This window comes from Narcine bancroftii, chromosome 1, assembly GCF_036971445.1.
Source record: "Narcine bancroftii isolate sNarBan1 chromosome 1, sNarBan1.hap1, whole genome shotgun sequence".
NCBI lineage: Eukaryota > Metazoa > Chordata > Chondrichthyes > Torpediniformes > Narcinidae > Narcine > Narcine bancroftii.
This window is the reverse complement of record NC_091469.1, coordinates 481,836,284-481,858,799: the sequence shown is the minus strand read 5'-3', so window position 1 is coordinate 481,858,799 and position 22,516 is coordinate 481,836,284. Positions and strand designations below refer to the sequence as shown.

The 22,516-nt window shown below is 44.6% G+C and overlaps 1 protein-coding gene across 1 annotated transcript; it reads left to right on the top strand.

Moving 5' to 3' along the window:
- Positions 1-763: 763 nt before the first annotated feature.
- iba57 (iron-sulfur cluster assembly factor IBA57) lies at positions 764-17,032 on the top strand. The gene is made up of 3 exons (XM_069914873.1): positions 764-1,199; positions 13,444-13,787; positions 15,787-17,032. Exons 1-3 carry the CDS (start codon positions 904-906, stop codon positions 16,179-16,181), a joined length of 1,035 nt encoding a protein of 344 aa, XP_069770974.1. The 5' UTR covers positions 764-903; the 3' UTR covers positions 16,182-17,032.
- Positions 17,033-22,516: the final 5,484 nt, after the last annotated feature.

Sequence of the window (22,516 nt, the reverse complement as noted above, 5' to 3'; positions counted from 1 at the left end):
ATCATGTGTGGGGGGGGGGGGGGGGGGAAATGGGGGGGAGGGATGGTCTTAAATTCTCAATTCGGGTCCGGGACCCTTTACAGGGGATAACGGGAAGCGATCCAAAGCGTTGACCGACCATCTCTCTCCATGAATGTTGCCCGACCAACCGAGTCCCTCCAAGTTCTGTTGGCTATGAGGTAGACCCTGGTCCCTGAAGCAACTGCTCAAATTTATGATAGCACTAAGATCTCGGACACATGGTTTGGTTGAGCAGATGCGAATCCGTCTCTATTGGATTCTCCCTGTACTTAATGACATTAATTGTATGCTTTAGACACTGGCACGTGGCTCTTGGATAGAACCCGCGTTTTGAGGCGAACTTCAGGTCCAGCAGACTCTTTCCAAACTCCCATCGACCCATCTTCTCCACGTGGCTCGCACCTTGTCCTGTGCCTGCCTCCCACACCAAGCCCCGCCCCCGAAGCCCCGCCCCCGAAGCCCCGCCCCCGAAGCCCCGCCCCCGAAGCCCCGCCCCCGAAGCCCCGCCCCCGAAGCCCCGCCCCCGAAGCCCCGCCCCCGAAGCCCGCCCCCGAAGCCCCGCCCCCGAAGCCCCGCCCCCGAAGCCCCGCCCCCGAAGCCCCGCCCCCGAAGCCCCGCCCCCCGAAGCCCCGCCCCCGAAGCCCCGCCCCCGAAGCCCCGCCCCCGAAGCCCCGCCCCCGAAGCCCCCGCCCCCGAAGCCCCGCCCCCGAAGCCCCCGCCCCCCGAAGCCCCGCCCCCTGAGCCCGCGGACTCTCCGCCTCGGCCCTGCAGGTGGCGGTAGAGAAGGAATTTCGCCGCCTGGCGCTGACGCGGCGGTTGAAAGGGCGCCGAGCTGAAGGCCCGCGGCCGCTCCCGTCTCCGCCATGTGGCTGCCCCGCTCTCATGCCGGCTGTAGCCGGGGCACTGGGTGCCCTACTGCGCTTCCGAGGGATGGGCTCCCGGCTGCCTGGCGCAGGAGGGTCGCGGGGTCGGGCCGGCAGCGACGCAGGCGCTCGCTTTCGCTGCTACCGCCTCAGCCACCGGCGGCTGCTGCGGCTGCGGGGCCCCGACGCGGGCGTTTTCCTGCAGGGCCTGGTCACCAACGACGTGGAGGGGCTCATGAGCCGGTCCCGGGAGACCCTCTACGGCCACCTGCTTAATGTGCAGGGGAGGACCTTGTTCGATGTGATCCTCTACAAGTAAGTGCAGCTGGATAATGGGGGGCACTGGTGGGGTTCCCCCTGCAAACCTCCCCCCACCCCCCCATCCCCCACCCCCCCATCCCCCACTCCCCCCCCATCCCCCGCTCCCCCCCCATCCCCCGCTCCCCCCCCCATCCCCCGCTCCCCCCCCATCCCCCGCTCCCCCCCCATCCCCCGCTCCCCCCCCATCCCCCGCTCCCCCCCCATCCCCCGCTCCCCCCCATCCCCCGCTCCCCCCCCCATCCCCCGCTCCCCCCCCATCCCCCGCTCCCCCCCCATCCCCCGCTCCCCCCCCATCCCCCGCTCCCCCCCATCCCCCGCTCCCCCCCCATCCCCCGCTCCCCCCCCATCCCCCGCTCCCCCCCCATCCCTCGCTCCCCCCCCATCCCCCCGCTCCCCCCCCATCCCCGCTCCCCCCCATCCCCGCTCCCCCCCCATCCCCCGCTCCCCCCCCATCCCCCGCTCCCCCCCCATCCCCGCTCCCCCCCCATCCCCCGCTCCCCCCCCATCCCCCGCTCCCCCCCATCCCCCGCTCCCCCCCCATCCCCGCTCCCCCCCCCATCCCCCGCCCCCCCCCCCATCCCCCGCTCCCCCCCATCCCCCGCTCCCCCCCATCCCCCGCTCCCCCCCATCCCCCGCTCCCCCCCCATCCCCCGCTCCCCCCCCATCCCCCGCTCCCCCCCCATCCCCGCTCCCCCCCCCATCCCCCGCTCCCCCCCCATCCCCCGCCTCCCCCCCCATCCCCCGCTCCCCCCCCCATCCCCCGCTCCCCCCCCATCCCCCGCCCCCCCCCCATCCCCCGCTCCCCCCCATCCCCCGCTCCCCCCCATCCCCCGCTCCCCCCATCCCCCGCTCCCCCCCCATCCCCCGCTCCCCCCCCATCCCCCGCTCCCCCCCCATCCCCCGCTCCCCCCCCATCCCCGCTCCCCCCCCATCCACCGCTCCCCCCCCATCCCCCGCTCCCCCCCCATCCCCCGCTCCCCCCCCATCCCCCGCTCCCCCCCCCATCCCCCGCTCCCCCCCATCCCCCGCTCCCCCCCCATCCCCCGCTCCCCCCCCATCCCCCGCTCCCCCCCCATCCCCCGCTCCCCCCCCCATCCCCCGCTCCCCCCCCATCCCCCGCTCTCCCCCTCCTTCCCCGCCACCCCCCATCCCCCATGCCCCCCCATCCCGAGGTTTAACCAAACCATCAAGCCCTTGACTCCCACGGGTGGGTGCAAATTAAGGCAAAAGTGCAGAGCAATCACGTCTTGGTGATGGCTCCTTGGGACTCTGCTCAAAGTTTATGGGGGGCCACTTCCCTGTGATAGGACCTAAAAATATTTCATTTCAGTCTGTGGCCTCCCTTAACTGGTGCTGTGTTTCTCCCCACCCCCCCCCCCCGGGTTGAGAGTGGACTGCAGTACTGCAGTGGTGATCAAGAATTCTGCAGATGTTCAGGGAATAAGTACAACACACACAAAGGTGCTGGAAGGAGCTCAGCAGGTCAGACAAGACAGCGTTCTGGGAAAGAGCAAAGAGTCGATGTTTCAGGCCAGAACCCTTCGACAAGAATGCCTGAAATTTAAGAAGATTGGGGTTGGGGGGGGGAGGTGAAAAAAAGGAACTGAGAGGTGGGCAGAGGGCTAAGAAAGGAAGAAGGAAAAAGAAGGGGGTTGGAAAACGGATGGAAGGTAGGTGTACTGAGAGAATAGAGAGCGATGATCATTGGAAATTGGAGGTTGAAATTGCTGCTCTCTGGTTGTAGACTGCCAAGACAATAAAAGGCATTGTTGCTTCAATTTGTGTGCCTAATTTCAGGCATTCCCAATTGAAGGATCTGCCCCGAAATTGTGACTGCCTATTGCTTTCCATAGATGCTGCATAACTTGCTGTGCTCCTCCAGCACTTTTGTGTATTGTCAAATATATAATGGAGGAGGGGAGTTGGATGAAGGATCTGGGGGAATGGAGGTGGTGTTTAAATATTTTCTTATGGCTATTTGAATCCATGCCAGCTATTTCCATTCTCTCATGTTCTTCCTTGTGAGCTGTTCTCTCTCACATGCCCATCAACTAACTCTCCTTGGATTCTACCACCCACCTACACATAAATTTACAGTGACCAGTGAACATGCCAGTTTGATTCCATCTTTAGAGATGTGGGAGGGAAGCAGACCACCAAGGGCAAACGCCTATAAACACAGGGAAAATGCATAATTATAGATGCCATCCATTATCAGGATTGAACACTGTTTGTTGGAGCTGTGAGATCGAAGTCCTCATTGCTGAGCTGTTACTTCCTATTGTTGGAAAGTGGGGTGTGTTCACATAGTGAAGAACAATGGATCAAAAATGCATGAGGAGCTGAAAGAAATTGGCATTGATAGAAAGCACGATAAGACTGATAATTCGGCAGACAGGATGGTGCTGAGCTGGTATTTCTAATTACACACATTGGGAAGCGGGTGAATTTAGGAGAGGGGTGGAGTCTACACCCCTATTCACATATTGGTGCTAGAGTTGAAAGAGTATAAAGCCTCAGGTTCTTTGGAATAAATAAATTAGGAATAAAATTATCTGACTTAGTAGAAGCAGGTTAACGTGATGTGAAGAAAATACTGTAGTACTTCTACTTGCTCAGAAGAATTGGCTCTTGATTAGATATTTCACAGTTGTTACGAGCCTAGAGGACCCCAAAACCCAAGACAAATGGTTACTTAATCAAAGATTGCTTTGAACTATCTTTAAACATGAAAACAGAATCACACTTTCACATCACTATTGACTTAACTAACCTAACTTAACCCCCTTCTAATTCTAAGCACACATGTATGTAATGTGTATGTGTAAGTTCAGAAAAGTTATTTGATTCACAGTCCCAATCTCACTTCTCATTCCTCCAAGTTCACTGGTTGCAGGCAATTCTTATACTGTGCACAGCATTTAACACTTATAAAGTTCACCAGGCTCTGGTACTTGAAAGGTAAATGGTTACCACTCATGAAGGTACTTGTCGGTTTTCAGAGAGAGATTTGTTGTTCCAGGACTTCCACAATTGATTTACTTCCATCAGCCACTTCAGTGTCTTCCTAACGAAACTTGCCCACTCAGGGTTCTCCAGATGATAACTTCTTTCTTTCCACAGAGTTCCTTTTTGTTTCTTTATTCCAAGTGAAACACTAAGACAGCCAGTCCTCTCCTCCAGCATGAACTGCAAGGGCTTTGACCAGACTGAACTAAGAACTCACAACCTGTCTTCCAAATGGGGTTTCCACAAGTGTGCCAGCTTGTCCTGTTCCAGTCCCAGCTGCTGTTACTGACTGTAACACTGTGAAAGTGATCTTTGTCTTTCTCTCTCCCTCTCTCTTGCACACACAGAAAAAATGTTTGACTCTCTCTGCTTGCAAAACCACTTGACCCTCTTAGAACAGCAAGATCTTGACTCTCTCTGCTTGCAAAACCACTTGACCCTCTTAGAACAGCAAGATCCCCTCCAGACGGAAGGTGGCTCCGACAAGCTCATTCATCTGTTGCCTTTTTGTAAACAACAAACCATTAGTGAAGTATCTTGGGCATTCTCCAAAGCTTTTGCAAATTCTGAGGTCTCTGAACTCACACACACACACACACACACACACACACACACACACACACACTACATTAGCAGCGTTCCAGTATTTTAAATAAGATCTGTTTAAGTGTTTGTATGTGACCTACACTAACAAACCTTTCCCAATTTATCTCCCAAAAACATATCTATATACTCTCACACTTTCTCCCTTCAAAGGAATTTTAACTCGAGTTAAAATTCAGTTATAATTGAACTGTTTTTGTAATCACTAAAGAGATAACAATACATGTTTTATAATAAAGTAATCAATATTGAGAGTAAATATTTCTATACATGATCAATTTTAACATCTTGACAAACAATCTGCTATTACATTTATTTGTACCTCTGATAGATTAATTTGCAGATTATATTCTTGTAATATTAAACTCGAGTTTAACAATCTTCTGTTTTTATTTTTCATTTTATTCAAAAACACCAGATAATTGTGGTCAGTAAATATCACAATTGGTTCATGAGAGGTACCAAGATGTACATAAAAATTCTGCAGAGCAAATATTATAGACAACAGTTTTTTTCTCAAAAGTGGAATAGTTCTTTTGATGAACATTGAATTTTTTTGAAAAGTAGGCAACTGGATGTTAAATTTCATTATGTTTTTGTAATAAAACTGCACCTGCTGCTCCATCACTGACATTCACTGCTAAAGAAAATGGTCTGTCAAAATCAGGAGATTTTAACACAGGACAATGATATAGCATCTCCTTTAAATTTTCCAAAGCTGTCTGACACTCTTTAGGCCACACAAATTTCTCCCCTTTCTTCAAAAGATTGGTTAAAGGAAGAGCAACCTCAGAAAAACTTCTGCAAAATTTCCTATAATATCCTGCCATTCCTAAAAACCTCCCTTCTTTCTTGCCATTGGGAGGAGGGAAAGTCAGAAATTGCATTCACCTTTGCTTGAATAGGTACAACTCTGCCATGACCAACTACATGATCCAAGTATATTACAGTAGCATTTGCAAATTGACTTTTTGCTAAATTAACAGTTAAGTTTGCTTTGGATAATCTTGCAGACAATTTGCCCTCCCTTAGATGTTCTTCCTGTGTGTCACTTTTTATGATGAAGTCATCAATATAAGCTTCTGTATGTGTTAACTCTTGGATTACCAAAGTAATCATCCTTTGGAATGTTGCAGGGGCATTTGTCATGCCAAAAGGAAACACATTATACTCAGAGAAACCGAATGGAGTTACAAAAGCTGAAATATTCTTTCCTCTCTCAGAGAGAGGCATTACCCTTGCCAAAATCTCCCGTTACCGTGGCCAATATTCCCCGTCTTCCTGGCAATGTAACCCCATCATTCTGCAATTTTCTCTCATTACCCTGGCCAACAATCTCCCATTATCCTGTCCAACAGCCCACATTACCCTCGCAAATTTCTCCAATTACCCTGGCAAACATTCTCTCATTTCCCTCGCCAAAGTTGTCCCATTAACCTGGCCACCATTCCCCCATCACCCTTGCTCCCTTCTCTCATTACCCTGTCCCACATTCCCCCTATTTGCTTAGCCAAGATTCCCAAACCAGAATACAAGGAGAACTCCAATCTGAGTTTGAAGGTCTAATAATATCATTTCTTAACATATATTCCACCTCCTGATCCATGATTTTCTGCTGAATGTTTATTCTATATGGGTGTAGTTTTATGGGACTTGCTTCTCCTACATCCACATCATGATAAATCACTGATGTCCTTTTTTTTGGCACATCAGGAAACAAATTTGTATATTTCAAAATTCTTTCAAGTGCATCTGTTCCTGTGACTTAAGATGGTCTAACTTTTCCTCCAAATTTTCCAAAATTGTTGCGTTATTCAGGTGCACAGGAACCATGGTTTCTTTAAGGTTACCCTCACTAGATTCTGTTTCTATAATCTTATGATCTATAACTTCCTCAACTCTGTCAACAACTAACACCTCTGATATAGATTGTACTCCACTACCCTTATCCTCATAATGAGGTTCCATTAACAATTCAGACTCCAAGTCACATCCACAAGCCATTTCATTAATCGCTTTGTCCCTTAATTCAACAAGATCTGTATCTGTCCTCTGTTACTGAATTAACTCTTTCCTTGACAAAGAGAAATCCTTAGTCTCACAATTACCCCACTCTTTCAAAACGATTTCAGAAGCAGTGGGCAAGTCTCTATCAACTAGATCTTCTTCAGCCCTCATAATTTTCATAGATAAAGACCTTGTTACAGCACATGCAGGATATATCTCACAAGCCTCTTCAACCTCATCCTTGGCTGATTTGTTAATCTCAAAACTGACTCAACTTTATCCTCTGTCAAATCATTCCCTAATATAAAAGGGACAACCTCCATGGGTAACTTTGAAATTACTCCTACTACAATTGGTCCTTTAATTCTGAATTTAGCACTATGTTGTGAAGAGATATTGCCTCTAGCTCACCTCTAACACCTTTAATCAAAGTGTCTCCCCTGTGTTTGTCTTCTGATCAAGAGTTGCAACATTTTCAAACAAATGACTGAGCAGCCCCAGTATCTAAGAATTTTAACTGGAACCTGTAATTCTCCCTCCTTAACTGAAAGCAAGCCCTCTGACACAAAAGGTTTGACAACATCCATGACACCCTTACCAGGTTTGGAACATCTGCTCTCCTTAAATTCAACTGTCTGAATACATGCTTCTGGTAAAACTTCCTTTTCTCGTCTCTTTTTCAATACGAGACAATTCTCAATAACATGACCAGGTTTCTTACAAAAATCCAGAAGTTCTGTCCTTTCCCACCTTAACTTCATCTATTCTCTTAACATTCTCTCCAGACTTACTTTCAGGCTTATTAATCTGCTCCACATTAACTTTCTGAACAGGCTTACTAATCTGTACCACATTACCATTCTGAGATGTACCTTTCTGAATTAGGGCAAATCCGTCCGCTAATCTAGCTGTTCACTGCCACGTCCCCACACCTCTCTCATCCAGGTATAATTTAATTTGGAACACACCTTTCAATTTCCTCATTTAATATCAATTCTCTCAATCTGTCAAAATCATTATTTATTCCTTTTTAGGCACACCAATGGTCAAAATATACAGATTTTTTTCCAGAGCAAAATCCAAATAAGATTGATTCTATGTTTTCACCAAACTCTTAAATTTTTGTCTATATGCTTCTGGAACCAACTCATCAGGTTTCAATACTGCCACTTGCTCTGTAGTCAAACTAGAGTATGCAATTTGTCTTTCTCAACAAATTTTCCATCACCTATATAATATTTCACTATAATCCTCTGTATTTGTATCTTCCTCATTCATTGCTTGACTTCAGTCAGCTTTAATGCCTTAGAAATAACCCCAGTTCCTCTTTTCTCTTGCTCTGCAGGTGATGGTTGTGATAAAAATGTATCAACATCCATTACTGCTGTTGTCCACACACAAGTTTTAAATTAGCTTGAAAAAAAATTTTAAAACTCCAAATTTTCAATCCGAAAGACGACCCCCATAAAATGTTACGAGCCCAGATCACCCCAAAACCCAGCAGCAATAGATATTCATCAAGACAAATGGTTACTTAAACAAAAGTTTATCTTAATTATCTTTAAACATGAAAACAAATTCACATTTTAACTTATCACTGTTGACTTAACTAACCTAACTTAACCCCCTTCTAATTCTAAGTGCACATGTATGTAATGCGTGTGTAAGTTCAGAAAAGTTATTTGATTCACAGTCCAATCTCACTTCTCATTCTTCCAAGTTCACTGGTTGCAGGCAATTCTTATACTGTGCACAGAATTTAGCAATTATAAAAGTTCTTCAGGCTTTGGTGCTTGAAAGGTAAATGGTTACTGCTCAGGAAGGTTCTTGTTGGTTTTCAGAGAGAGATTTGTTGTTCCAGGACTTCCACAACTGATTGACTTCCATCAGCCACTTCAGTGTTTTCCTAACGAAACTTGCCCACTCAGGGTTCTCCAGATGGTTACCTCTTTCTTTCACGTCTCCACAGAGTTCATTTTCGTTTCTTTTATTCCAAGTGAAACATTAGACAGCCAGTCCTCTCCTCTTGCATGAACCACAAGGGCTTTGACCAGGCTGAACTAAGAACTTACAATCTGTCTTCTAAATGGGGTTTTCCACAAGTGTGCCAGCTTGTCATGTTCCAGTCCCAGCTGCTGTTGTGGACTGTAACACTGTAGAAGTGATCTCTGTGTGTGTCTCTCTCACACACACAGAGAAAAAATATGTTTGACTCTCTCTGCTTGCAAAGCCACATGACCCTCTTAGAACAGCAAGATCCCCTCCAGACAGAAGGCGGCTCTGACAAATCTTTCATCTGTTTCCTTTTTGTAAACAACAATCTATTAGTGAAGTCTCTTTGGCATTTTCCAAAGCTTTTGCAAAGTCTCTGAGGCCCCAATATGTCTAACATGAGGCAGAGCTCCAGTATTTTAAATAAGATTTTTTTTATCTCCCAAAAACATATCTATGCTCTGTTTCACAGTATTGTCATACATTTTCCAATAAATTGTGTGCCGCAAACAAGGAGTTTGTACTTTCTCCCTGTGTCTACATGGGTAACCTCTGGTGCTCTGGTTTCCTCCCACTCTTCAAAATGTATGGGGGGGGGGGGTTATAAGTTAATTGTTTGGCCTGGAAGTCAGCCTGAAGAAAACTGAGGTCCTCCATCAGCCAGCTCCCCACCATGACTACCAGCCCCCCCACATCTCCATTGGGCACACAAAACTCAAAACGGTCAACCAGTTTACCTATCTCGGCTGCACCATTTCATCGGATGCAAGGATCGACAATGAGATAGACAACAGATTCGCCAAGGCAAATAGCGCCTTTGGAAGACTACACAAAAGAGTCTGGAAAAACAACCAACTGAAAAACCTCACAAAGATTAGTGTATACAGAGCCATTGTCATACCCACACTCCTGTTTGGCTCCGAATCATGGGTCCTCTACCGGCATCACCTACGGCTCCCAGAACGCTTCCACCAGCGTTGTCTCCGCTCCATCCTCAACATTCATTGGAGCGACTTCATCACCAACATCGAAGTACTCGAGATGGCAGAGGCCGACAGCATCGAATCCACGCCGCTGAAGATCCAACTGCGCTGGGTAGGTCATGTCTCCAGAATGGAGGACTATTGCCTTCCCAAGATCATGTTGTATGGCGAGCTCTCCACTGGCCACCGAGACAGAGGTGCACCAAAGAAGAGGTACAAGGACTGCCTAAAGAAATCTCTTGGTGCCTGCCACATTGACCACCGCCAGTGGGCTGATCTCGCCTCAAACCGTGCACCTTGGTGCCTCACAGTTCGGCGGGCAGCAACCTCCTTTGAAGAAGTCCGCAGAGCCCACCTCACTGACAAAAGACAAAGGAGGAAAAACCCAACATCCAACCCCAACCAACCAATTTTCCCTTACAACCGCTGCAACCGTGTCTGCCTGTCCCGCATCGGACTTGTCAGCCACAAACGAGCCTGCAGCTGACGTGGACATAACCCCTCCATAAATCTTCGTCCGCGAAGCCAAGCCAAAGAGAAAAAAAAAGGGTGGCATGGACATGTGGGTCGGAAGGGCCTGTTACCGTGCTGTATGTCTGTATGCATGTACTTCGTGAGTCAGATGCTGAACTGTCGGGATTTCCAAATAGTGTGACAGATTATTGGATAAACAGAATAAGTGGGACTGAACGATGATAAATTGCCAGAATAAGATGAGTTCATTCAAGAGTTTTAAGAGGCAATAATGGAGATAGTAAGTTTCATCTTCTAAAATTCCATACTTTCCAAAACAGATCAGAAGGTAGTAATTGCTGGAATTGACATGCTGCATTCCTCTTCTCGATTGTTTTATGTTGTAAAAGATAACTAATTGTATTGTAAACTTGCTTCTTAAGGAAGGGGAGAGAAAATGTGAATCTGAAGAATCATCGGTAATTGGAAGAATGCTGGAATCTCCATTGAAGGAAGCAGTAGAAATAGGGTACCTCAATCATTGGATTAGGCAGAATCAACGTGAATTTCTGTAATAGGAACTGTTATCTGTTAAATTTGAGATGTGATCAGCAGGATGCAGAAGGAGCAGTATTTGCTCTTTTAGAGCCTTTGATACAGTGCCAAATAAAAGTTCTCAGACAAAATTGGAGTATGTGGGTGTTTTGCCAAGGTTAAACAGGTTTGCAAATCCAATAAAACAAGCCTTGCTGCACACAACACAATTCATTGCTAAGTTACTTGTCTCAGAAGCATGCCTGAGCCTGTTTAACGGTAGTGTCCTGTTCCAATCAGTCCTCGGGGTCAGTCTCAACCTAACTTGTGGAGTGCCCAAATCAAGCTACCTCACCACTGGGGTGCTCACTCTTTTATGCCCTGGTCATTTCTCTCCACCCTTACTTGGGTCAGTCCTTTGTTCAGCCTGACTTGTTCCCTCAGGCGTACAGAGACAATACTTTGGTTACTTAGCACACAGGTCACCCTTCCCCTGCACACACACATTTGATTTCAGCATTTGTTCCTTGCATTCTTTGGCTGACCCATTCTTACCACAGTGGGATTAAGGTAATAGACTGGCATGCATTGAGGATTGGTTAATGGAGAAAGAACATGAATGATCCTGTCATTTTTGGGTTGGGGGCTATAAATGGAGGATGGCTGCAGGGATCAATGCTGGGCCTCAGTTTTCTTCACTATCTGTATCCAATATTAGGATGAGGAAACCAAGTACAATATATCCAAATTTGCAGTTGATACAAAATTGGGCACCCAGAAAGGATCTGAACAGACTGGAGAGGTTTCAGGATGATATGGGGAGCCTAAGTGACAAGGTCAAGGCAAATGGAATGTAATGTGGAAATATGAGGTCATCATTTTTGGCAGCAGTAGAAAGCTTTTTTAAAGTCAAATATTGAAAGGTATTGGTTTTCTTTGTGACTTGGGTGTCCTTGCAGATGAATCACTAAAAACTGACATGTTGGTAAATAAGAAGGCAAATAGTATGCAAGCAGATTTGAGTCTTATAATTTCAGTAACTCTAGTCCTTCGTGAGACTGCACCTGGACTTTGTATACAGGTGTAGTATTCCTGCCTGATGGAGGTTATGCCTGTGATAAAGATGGCATCAAAAGTGTTTTCTAAATTAACTCTTGGCAGGGGTAGAATATTGACATACAGGGAACAGTGAAGAAAACTAGGCCTACACTTTTATAAAAGAATGAGAGATGATCTCACTAGATTATGCAAAATTCTAATAGGTTCGCACACAGTGATTGTTTTCCTTGAGCTGGGCTTTCTTGGACCACAGGCTTCAAAATCACAGGTGGACTCCAAGATGATTACTCATTTAGATTTCAAGCATAGGAAATTTTTTTGATTTTTTTGTCGTTGATCTTGTCTTTAACCCAGCAGTAATGAATCTTCAGTGTTCTGTCCCAAAAGGGCTGTGAAATTTCATTGCTGCGTGCATTTAAGATAGCAATTGATAGATTTTTGAATATTAATGGAAACAGAGAGATTTAAGTTAATGTGAAAGTGATGCTGAGCCAAAAGATCAGCCATGATATTGAATGGCAGAACAGTTTTTGTGGCCAAATGGCTTGTTTCTGTTTTTTGATGAACTATTCCAACCCAAAACGTTGACCATTCTTTTTCTCCCACTGATGCTGTTCAATCCACTGAGTTCTTCCAGATTGTCGTTTGCTCCAGATTCTAGCATCTGTAGTTTCTCACGTGTCTTCTATTTAATGTGTTCTGGTATGTTCAGCTCCACACTTGCTTTTTCCTATCCACTTTATCCAGCTCTGTTAGCCTATTTCCAATCAAGCTGATGTGTTTCCCACTCATTAAGTTCTAACCCAGTTTAAATTCATTTGAAAATGTGTTGCTTCATGTTATTTGGAACTTGGAATAGAAATCTGTGTTTATAAAAGTTGCTGCGACAAAATGGTCGTGCAGTAAAACCCCTGGTATCCGGCACCTACGGGGAATGGTAGATTCCAGATAAGCGAGTTTTCTGGTTGTTTGAGACTCACTCTTACAATGCTGTTTAAAAGACAAAAATACTGCACTGTTCTTACACTGAACAAACTTCACTTGCATGAATATATAAACTTTAAAGCATTTTACTTCATTTTCAGTCACATTCTTTGAAAACATTTAACTGTCACTGCATCTGCAGGTTCCTCCCCCTCCATGGAGCTGCCCTAAAGATGAACAATAATATTATAAATAATTAAGCCCCCCTCCCCCATGTTTACAGATAAAACCTCTGACTGGGGCAACTTACTAAGCAGAGATGGGGAGAGACCTTAAGAGACTCACCCCAATGGTGAATCAACCAGCTCTTCATCCTGGGTGATGCCATTTTATTCAAATACAACTTTATTCAAACAGCTGCTACGTACAAAGGCAATGACCAAGGCTTAATATTTGCTCCCATCTTCACTAATGGTTTATGTGTTACTTTAGAGAACATTTACTTTTACAATTTTAAATATTTGTTTACATTTTTATATATTATTTCCGTTCTATCTATTTATTTATTTTCCTTTTTGGTGGGGGGGTTTGCCGGTTGCTTGAATTCCGGATAGCAGCATTCTTACTGTATTTATTTCAACAAAATGGAACATTCTCATCCTTTTAAATTCCAGGTTGCACAGAAGCCAGGAAGAGCCAACCATTCTTGTAGAATGTGATACCTCATTGCTTGCTGATGTTCAGAACCACTTGAAAATATACAAGATAAGAAGGAAGGTGGACATATCCCTTTGCCCTGATCTTTCTGTGTGGGCAGTACTCACATCTGAACGCTCAACAGAAACTAGCACTGATTTAGAAGCAAATGGAGAGAAGGTGCTGGTGTGTACACAGGATCCTAGAACTAATGTCATGGGATGGCGGTTGGTATTGAGCAAGATTGACACTCCATTAGATGTTGTCCCAGAAAGTTGTCTAGGTGATATCAAGGACTATCACAGACATCGTTTTAAGTTAGGTAAGGAGTCATTGGTTGGCATAGAAGTTAGCGCAACGTCTATACAGTGTCAATGATCAGGATTGGACCATGGTTCGAATCCCGTGCTATCTATAAGGAGTTTGTACATTTTCCCCATGTCTGAATAGGTTTTCTCCGGGGGCTCCAGTTTCCACCTACCATTCAAAACATACCTGGGGTGTAAATTGGGGCAGCATAGACTTGTGGGCTGAAATGCCTGTTACAGTGCTGTATGTCTAATTTAAAAAAAAATTAATCAAATGTCTCAAACTGAAATTGCTCTGCTTTCTCTAAAATAAATCCTTGATTTTTTTGTTGTTGTAATGGTGCCTTGTATATTTAGAGGGATAATAGTCATTTCTTCTTCAATACTGCAGACAAAACATTATTTTTGCTAAAATATTTTAAAAAAACTGCCATAAGAAGTGTTGAGTTGAACAGCAAAATGTTTTTATTTGGATTTTAGATAAATGTTTAAGGTTGGCGTAGCAGTTATTGCAAGGCTATACAGTGGGTTTGAATCCGGCGCTGTTTGTAAAGAGTTTGTATGTTCTCCCTGTGACCGACTGAGTTTCCTCCGGGTGCTCCGGTTTGCACCCAGCCTCCCAAAAAAAGTATGAAGTTTGCAAATTAATTGGAGCATTTGGGCGGCATGGGCTTGTGGGTCGGAAGGAAAAATAGAGCCAGAAATACTCAGCACTTCCAGAAATTTTTTTTTTAATCTTAGTTTTTCAGCATCTGCATTTTAATTTATTTTTCACTTGTTTCTGGAAGGGGGAACAGGTGATGTTCAAGATCTGAAACGTCAACAATTTCTCTTTCTGCAGACATATTAAGTGTCGCCAGTATTTTCTGAACTGCAGTGGTGTAATGATTTTAATGAGATGTAAACAATCCATCTTGCTTCAGAATCAACACATAATTAAAAAAAACATGTGTCTGCTGCGGCAAAAGTAATGAAGGGATACAAAATACTTGAAATGAATTGCAATCCTCTGATTATATTGCTGAGAGATTCCTTTTACTGGCCTTAAAATGACTTGTAATGATGGGTTTAAAGGAATGCATCTGAGGTCTTGACTGAAAATTTATTGTTCAACATGGTACGCAAAATAGCATTAGATATCTCCAAGTCGTTACCTTTATTTATCATTCATGCCATGACTACTACAAATAGCACAGTAAAGTCGAGACTCCAGGACCATGGAGCAGATTTACAGAAATAGGAAATAACTAATAAGTGATGATAAAATTTTAAAAAATGAAAAGCAAAACCATGATATACTAGCACACATATATTCTAGGAATTGAGAAGCCTGATGGCTTGGGGATAAAAACCGTTGCACAATCTGGACCTGTGGGCCAGAATGTACCCCCTTCCGGATGGCAAAAAGGAGAAAAGTTCCCAAGGAATGTGTGTGAAATCCTTCACAGTATTATTTGCCTTCCGCATGCAACATGTCTTATAGATGTCCGTCACGGTACAAAGGGAGACCCCAATGTTCTTCACCGCTGACTCCACTATCCTTTGCAGGGTCTTCCGGTCTGAGGTGGTACAGTTTTCAAACCAGGTGGTGATGCAATTGCTCAGAATGCTCTCAATACATCCTCTGTAGAATGTAGTAAGAATATCCAGAATGATGTGATATAGATTCTTCTGCTAGAATAAAGACATTAATTTGTCTTCCACTGATGAATGGTGTCAAACTTTGTGGTGAGGTTGCTCTGTACTGTGGTCTTGGTTTGTCATGTTCATTGCCATTTTTGAGGAGTTTCTGACAAGGATGATGATGAATTCCATGCATATTTAGATTGAGGAGGAGAAGATAGTTGAACCGTTTGTTTATGTAGCCTAGCTTAAATTAGTGTTCCTCCAGTTTAAAAGATTTGGAAGCTGAAGATAATCTCTCAAATATTAAGAATAAATGTTAATATTATTTCGGTATATATTTGAACTGCATATAAGAGTGGTAATATATGCTCTCTTGTTTTATCTAAGGAATTGCTGAAGGTGTGAAAGACCTTCCATCTGGGGAAGCAATACCTTTGGAAGCAAACCTAGTGTATATGAATGGGATCAGCTTTACCAAGGGCTGTTATATCGGGCAAGAGTTGACAGCTCGGACTCACTATACAGGCATCATAAGGAAAAGGTTGATGCCAATCCAATTGGAGAACTCTTTGGCACAAGGCAATATTCCAGAAAAGGCGAAGATTGTTACCGAATCTGGAAAATTGGCTGGAAGATTCAGGAATTATGATGGTGATGTTGGTTTAGCCTTGATTCGATTGGCCTATGCCAACGATCCTCTTCATGTACTCACAACAGGTGATGTTCATGTACGCATGAGAGCATCAATACCAAGTTGGTGGCCAAAGGATGAAAATAAATAAATAAACATTACATTTTGTATTGAACATCTACATTTTGTGGAAAAATATTCCAAATAGATTTATTAATTTGCTTTGTATCTGTTTTTATTTCCTTAGTACTTCAATTTCAACTTCTGTTTTTATTCCTTAATATTTTCCATTTATTTTGTCATAGATGTACATCCATAGGAATCTTAGTCAGTTCCATCAGGAAAATTTAAACCTTGAGAAAGCTCTTCAAGTTTTTGTGAAATGCATTTTTTTTTAAATTGTGTGTTTTAATTAATTTTTATGATAGTCAGTAGGCTGATTTTTTACAATCTGACCTGCTTCATTTAACTACCCGTTGAGAAATTGGTTTCAAAACAACAAATATGACATAAGAACTTTCAAATCAAGTAAACATTACAAATAAACTTGGTTTACTTAACAGTTGTCAGAATATTGAAAGCACTGCAACCCGGAGATCACAAGGGAGATATTGTTTTACAATCTTAGAAATGTATAGCACAAACAGCCCTTCAGCTCCTCTTAACTATGCCCACTTTGTTACCTATTTGAGTTAATCTCATTTGCCGGTGGGGCATAGGAATATTTTGATGGGGTGTGAAGATTAAGAATATTTTAGTGATGTGCAGGAATATTTTGAGAAATAATTAAAAAGTTGGTTTGAAAAGATAAACTTATTATGTTGGTGTGAAAGGTATGACTTGGCAACACTCAGTATAACACAATTGTGGTAACTTCCAAGTAAAATCACTTTGTTATTTTCATGACGTGTTTTTGCTCTTCTGATGTTTCTCAGTTGTTTCTCTTATTTTAATTGTTGTTATCCTTGGTTAACATTCTAATTATATTTATTTTTTATCTGGTCTTATTATCATCCATTCCAATTATCATCCATTCCAAATTATCTCATTGGCGATGAGGATTCCAAATGATTTCAACATTCAAGTGTCTGTTCATACTCCTTTACTTTTTCAGTTCAGTAGTGAGTGAGACCTGTATCTGTATGTATCTTTCTGCACTAGCATATTGATTGGGGGGGTGGGGGCAGGGGGGTCCACCCCAGGTGCCAGCCTGAGGGGGATGCCAAAATAAGGACCCCAGAAAGTAAAGCATGAGGCTAACGCAGTTTTGATGCTGTTTCTGCGATTATTATTAAAAAAAATATCAGAAACCGCGCTAGTTATTTTTCATGTTTTTTTAGGGTCAGTATTCTTCCTTTGATTCGATCATTACTTTAATAACATTTTTCAATTCTAAGACATAATAAAATATTGATTAATCTGTTTCAGGGAGCTCGTGCTGTTGTATATTCAAAATGAGCAGACCAAGCAAGCAAAATGTTCATCAATATTCAGTGGAGTTCATGAAGTTTGGGTTTATACCTGCTGTATATGATGAACATGCACCTTTTTGCCTATTATGCCAACAGACTTTGACAAATGAATCAATGAAAGAAGGCCATCTTTAAGCTCATTTGAGGATAAAACATCCTAACCATGTCAATTTGAAATTGGAATATTTTAAATCACTGAAAGAAGTTTGAAGATTGATTAAAAAAAATCACTTCATTATTTGCTGCGCAAACTACAGCCCTGAATCGTACCCTTGAAACGAACTGTGAAATTTCTCTGCTGATGGCAAAACATGGGAAGAATCATATGATTGGGGAGGAACTGATTAAACCCGCAATATCATTGTTTCTCAAAAGAGTTCTGCAAAAGGATGACAAAGATGTTCGAGCAATGCCATTGAGTATTAGTACTGTCTGCAACAGAATAGATGACATGGGTCAAGATGTTGAAAAACTGCTTATTGAGAAGTTGAAATCACGAAAGTTCTCAATAGAACTGGATAAATTTACCGTACGGGACAGTGAGGCTCTGTTATTGGCATACGTGAAATATATTGATCAGGAAGGGTTTTCAAGAAGGGAATCATTAAAAACAACCACTACTGCAGTTGATATCTACAGCAAGCTTAAAAATGATTTGGATGAAAATGAAATTCCAAAAGGAAACATTATATCTTGTGCTACAGATGGTCCACTTGCTATGATGGGTAAAAAAACAGGATGTTTAAAATTAATGAAGGATAAAAATCCAAACATGTTGGTTGTGCATGTGTTATTTACCAAGAAAACTTAGTTGCCAAGAAAGTTTCCCCTGTTCTACACGAGATATTGCATTCTGTGATCAAGTGTATCAGTGCCATCAAAGCTAATGCCATATGTGAACATCTGTTTAAGCAGTTTTGTGTTGATAAAAATGCAGAACATGTGAGATTATTGCTTCACACTGAGGTAAGGTGATTGTCAAAGGGAAACTGCTTCAAAAGGTTTATGGAACTGTTTGATCTCCTCAGCGAGTTTTCCAAGGACAAACCTGAAATGAAGCTCTTGGTAACAAAAGATGGCAGAGCTTAAGTGAGTTACTTGATGGACATTTTTGAGAAACTGAGTACATTGAACAAGCAACTCCAAGTAGCAAGTATAACGTGTGTTGATGCAAAAACAAAGATTTGGATTCATGACACTTCTAGAATTATGCCAAAGGAATTTTTCTGAAGAAATTTCAGTCAATTCTATTGGTTGAATAAATGTGAGATAATTAATGTTGGTTACCAACTTCAATAATAGATTTTGTGATTTAAATGTATTTTCCCTCTTGGTTAACTCAGCCACTGCTGGTGGACTTATTTGAAGTTCCAGTGCAATCCAAGAGGAATTATCTGAGTTGCAACTTGATGTATCTGAAAATTCTGTTCAAAGGGAAAGGAACCATGATGTGGCCATCTAACGAGATAGAAAAGAAATACCCAAACTCAACTACCTTAGCAAGGGAACTATTGATACATTTTCCATCGTCTTATTTAGTAGAATGTGGTTTCAGTGCTGTTAGTGGTTTACTTCAAGCTAAAGAGAAACTGACTGGAAATTGCAAAACGTGGAGATTTAAGTTTGAAACTAACTGGTGATATGTAATTACACCACTAGGTCACCAGGGGTCATCCCGGTGACCTTGTATATAAAGCAGTCCAGAGCTACAATCTAGCATTCCAGGTTTGTCTTGCAGAAAGACAAGACCTCTTGGTGTACATATTAGTTTATTAAAGCTGTCTTATACTCACACTGTTGTGTTTGTTGTCAGTACAATTTAATAAACCAATATGATAGCTACTAGGATGGAAGCTGCTTCTGCTCCAATGCACATTCCCGACACCTGGAGACTCTTCCTGAGGAATGGAATTTGGGGATGACTAACACGCACATGCTTCCGAGGATAGAGACGGCGAGGAACCGCTGTACTGGAATCGTGGTGGAATGTAGGGAAGACCACAGAAGTACGATAGGGCAAAAAAGAAACGGCCAAGAGCCCTGTCTGCCCGTGGGTTCGCCGGTAAAGGCGCCACCGACCCTAAACCCCAGTCCGATCAGAAAGGGGCCACTACAAGTGCGGGTGGAAGGATCTCCACAAGTCGTGCTCCCGATCGCCATGTATGTGCAGAATTCCCATCCACTCCTGAGCCAGGGAAAGCAGACACCTCTACCATCACTCCCCCGGCAGCAGCTCCCACTACCCCAGGGTCCACCTTGCTACACCCAAGGGACCAGAGACTGCGGCTTAGCCATGTACTGCGAAAAGACAGGCTGGAGCTCGACCCCAGAAATCCCGGAGCCGGCACGCACTTCGGCAGCTGGCAGAGATGCTTTCTGAATTATGTGGAGGGTGCTAAGGCATCGGATAAAGAGCTATTAATGCTTCTGTTAGCCCAGCTGGGAGACCACCCTTACTCCCTTACACAGGATGCCAGGTCCTACCAAGAGGCAATCAGCATTTTACAGAGGCATTACAGTGAGGGGGATAGCGAACTCCACTCTCGGTACAGACTCATGGCCAGGTCACAACAAGTAGGGGAGTCTGCCAGAGACTTTATACTCTCTCTGAAAGACCTGGCGAGAGGCTGCAACTTTAAAACCGTACCAGCTCAGGAGTATGCAGAGCACCTTATTAGGGACAGAATTGTTGCGGGCATACAGTCCATTGAGATGAGACATCGATTGCTGGAGAAAGGAATGGTGGGCCTAGATGAGGCAGAGACTATTGCAGAAGCTTTAGAAAGCACCAGGAAAGAATTGGAGGAGTACTTGCAGGACCCTGGTGCTGGGACAAATGTCACACTGCTGGATTCTCTAGCCCCATAAAAAGAAAAGTATGCTGCCTCACAGGAATTCACAGGAGAAGCAGCACACCTTGAGGGTCCCAAGTGCTTTTTCTGTGGACAAAGAAAGCACCCCAGAGCCCTCTGCCCTGCCAGAGAAAATGGCTGTTCCAACTGTGGGAAACGTGGGCATTATGCAAAAGTCTGCAGAAGCCCCAAGGCCACAGCCAAGGCCCATTCTCATGCTAATGAGAGACAGGAAAGCTCTTCTTTCTCCACAGACAAACAGAAGAAGAAGAATGCCATGTGCAGCTGGCCATCTTGGACAAATGCGACAAAGCAGAGGACACAGTCTTCAGGAGATGAATATGACGCCGAGTACTATCAGATGGAAGGACACGCCAGACTTGCTTCCCTACGCATGAATCAGGCCAGTCCACACAATTTATCTGATGCCACTGTGTTCATCAAAATTAATGATGTGAGGGTAAATTGCTTCTTTGGCTTGGCTTCGCGGACGAAGATTTATGGAGGGGGTAAAAGTCCACGTCAGCTGCAGGCTCGTTTGTGGCTGACAAATCTGATGCGGGACAGGCAAACACGGTTGCAGCGGCTGCAGGGGAAAATTGGTTGGTTGGGTGTTGGGTTTTCCTCCTTTGCCTTTTGTCAGTGAGGTGGGCTCTGCGCTCTTCAAAGGAGGTTGCTGCCCGCCAAACTGTGAGGCGCCAAGATGCACGGTTTGAGACGATATCAGCCCACTGGCGGTGGTCAATGTGGCAGGCACCAAGAGATTTCTTTAGGCAGTCCTTGTACCTTTTCTTTGGTGCACCTCTGTCACGGTGGCCAGTGGAGAGCTCGCCATATAACACGATCTTGGGAAGGCGATGGTCCTCCATTCTGGAGACGTGACCCACCCAGCGCAGCTGCATCTTCAGCAGCGTGGACTCGATGCTTAATAGATAGTGGAAGCAGTGAAAGTTTTATTGACCAGGGGTTAGTCAACCGCCTTGCCCTCCCCACATGCCCGAGTGAGCACCAGATCCTGTTAGCAGCCAGCAGCCTTGCGGGTGAGGTAAAACAGTTTTGCAGGGTTACTCTAGAAATCCAGGGCACAAAATACAAAGGGTTCAAATTACTAGAACTCCCTCACCTCTGTGCCCCGGTACTATTGGGGTTAGATTTTCAGTGCCAGTTAGAAAGCATTACAATAGTGCACAACAGGCCTCACCCCCCACTACGCCTTACCAAGAAACAACACTGCAGCCTGTCTGTCCTCAACATAGAACCCCCTCTGTTGTTCGCACACCTGACCCCAGAATGCACACCCACAGCCACAAAGTGCATGAGGTATAGCCGGAGGGATAGAGCCTTCATTAGGACAGAGGTCCGCAGGCTACTACAGGAGGGCATCGTAGAGCAGAGCACCAGCCCCTGGAGAGCCCAGGTGGTTGTAGTAAAGTCAGGAGAAAAATTGCACATGGTAGTGGATTACAATTTTACACAACTAGATGCCTACACCCTGCCACTCATAGCAGACATGGTCAACAACATTGCGCAGTATAAGGTTTTCTCCACCATAGACCTGAAGGCAGCATACCACCAACTGCCCTTTAGCAACAGCGATTGCATTTACATGGCATTTGAGGCAGATGGCAGGCTGTATCAATTTCTGCGACTCCCCTTCGGTGTCACCAATGGAATGACCCTGTTTCAGAGAGAAATGGACCGAATAGTAGATGAGTTCCAACTGAAAGCGGTGTTCCCCTACTTAGACAACGTGACAATCTCTGGCCACACTCAGGAGGATCATGACACAAATTTAAAATGCTTCTTCCAGGCAGCCGAGGAAAGGAACCTAACATACAATAGGGACAAATGCGTCATTAGCACAAGGAAGTTGTTAATCCTGGGCTACGTGGTGCAGAATGGGGAAATCAGCTCAGACCCAGCCCGTATGCGCCCTCTCCTATACCTTCCAGTGCCACACACGGTGAAAGCACTAAAAAAATATTTGGGGCTGTTCGCTTACTACCCCCAATGGGTCCCCAACTACGCCGACAGGGCCCACCCACTTATAAAAGCCTCAGTTTTCCCACTGCCCAGCAGCCACCAGGGTCATTAGGGACCATATCGCTAAAGCTACCACACGGTCCATAGATGAGTCAATCCTGTTTCCAGTAGAAATGGAT

What these genes read in the sequence shown, in the direction of transcription:
- iba57 (XM_069914873.1), top strand. Translation starts at nt 904, where the DNA reads ATGCCGGCTGTAGCCGGGGCACTGGGTGCCCTACTGCGCTTCCGAGGG. An exon ending in TTCGATGTGATCCTCTACAA is followed by an intron (nt 1,200 to 13,443) that starts GTAAGTGCAGCT and finishes TTTAAATTCCAG; the next exon opens with GTTGCACAGAAGCCAGGAAG. An exon ending in CAGACATCGTTTTAAGTTAG is followed by an intron (nt 13,788 to 15,786) that starts GTAAGGAGTCAT and finishes GTTTTATCTAAG; the next exon opens with GAATTGCTGAAGGTGTGAAA.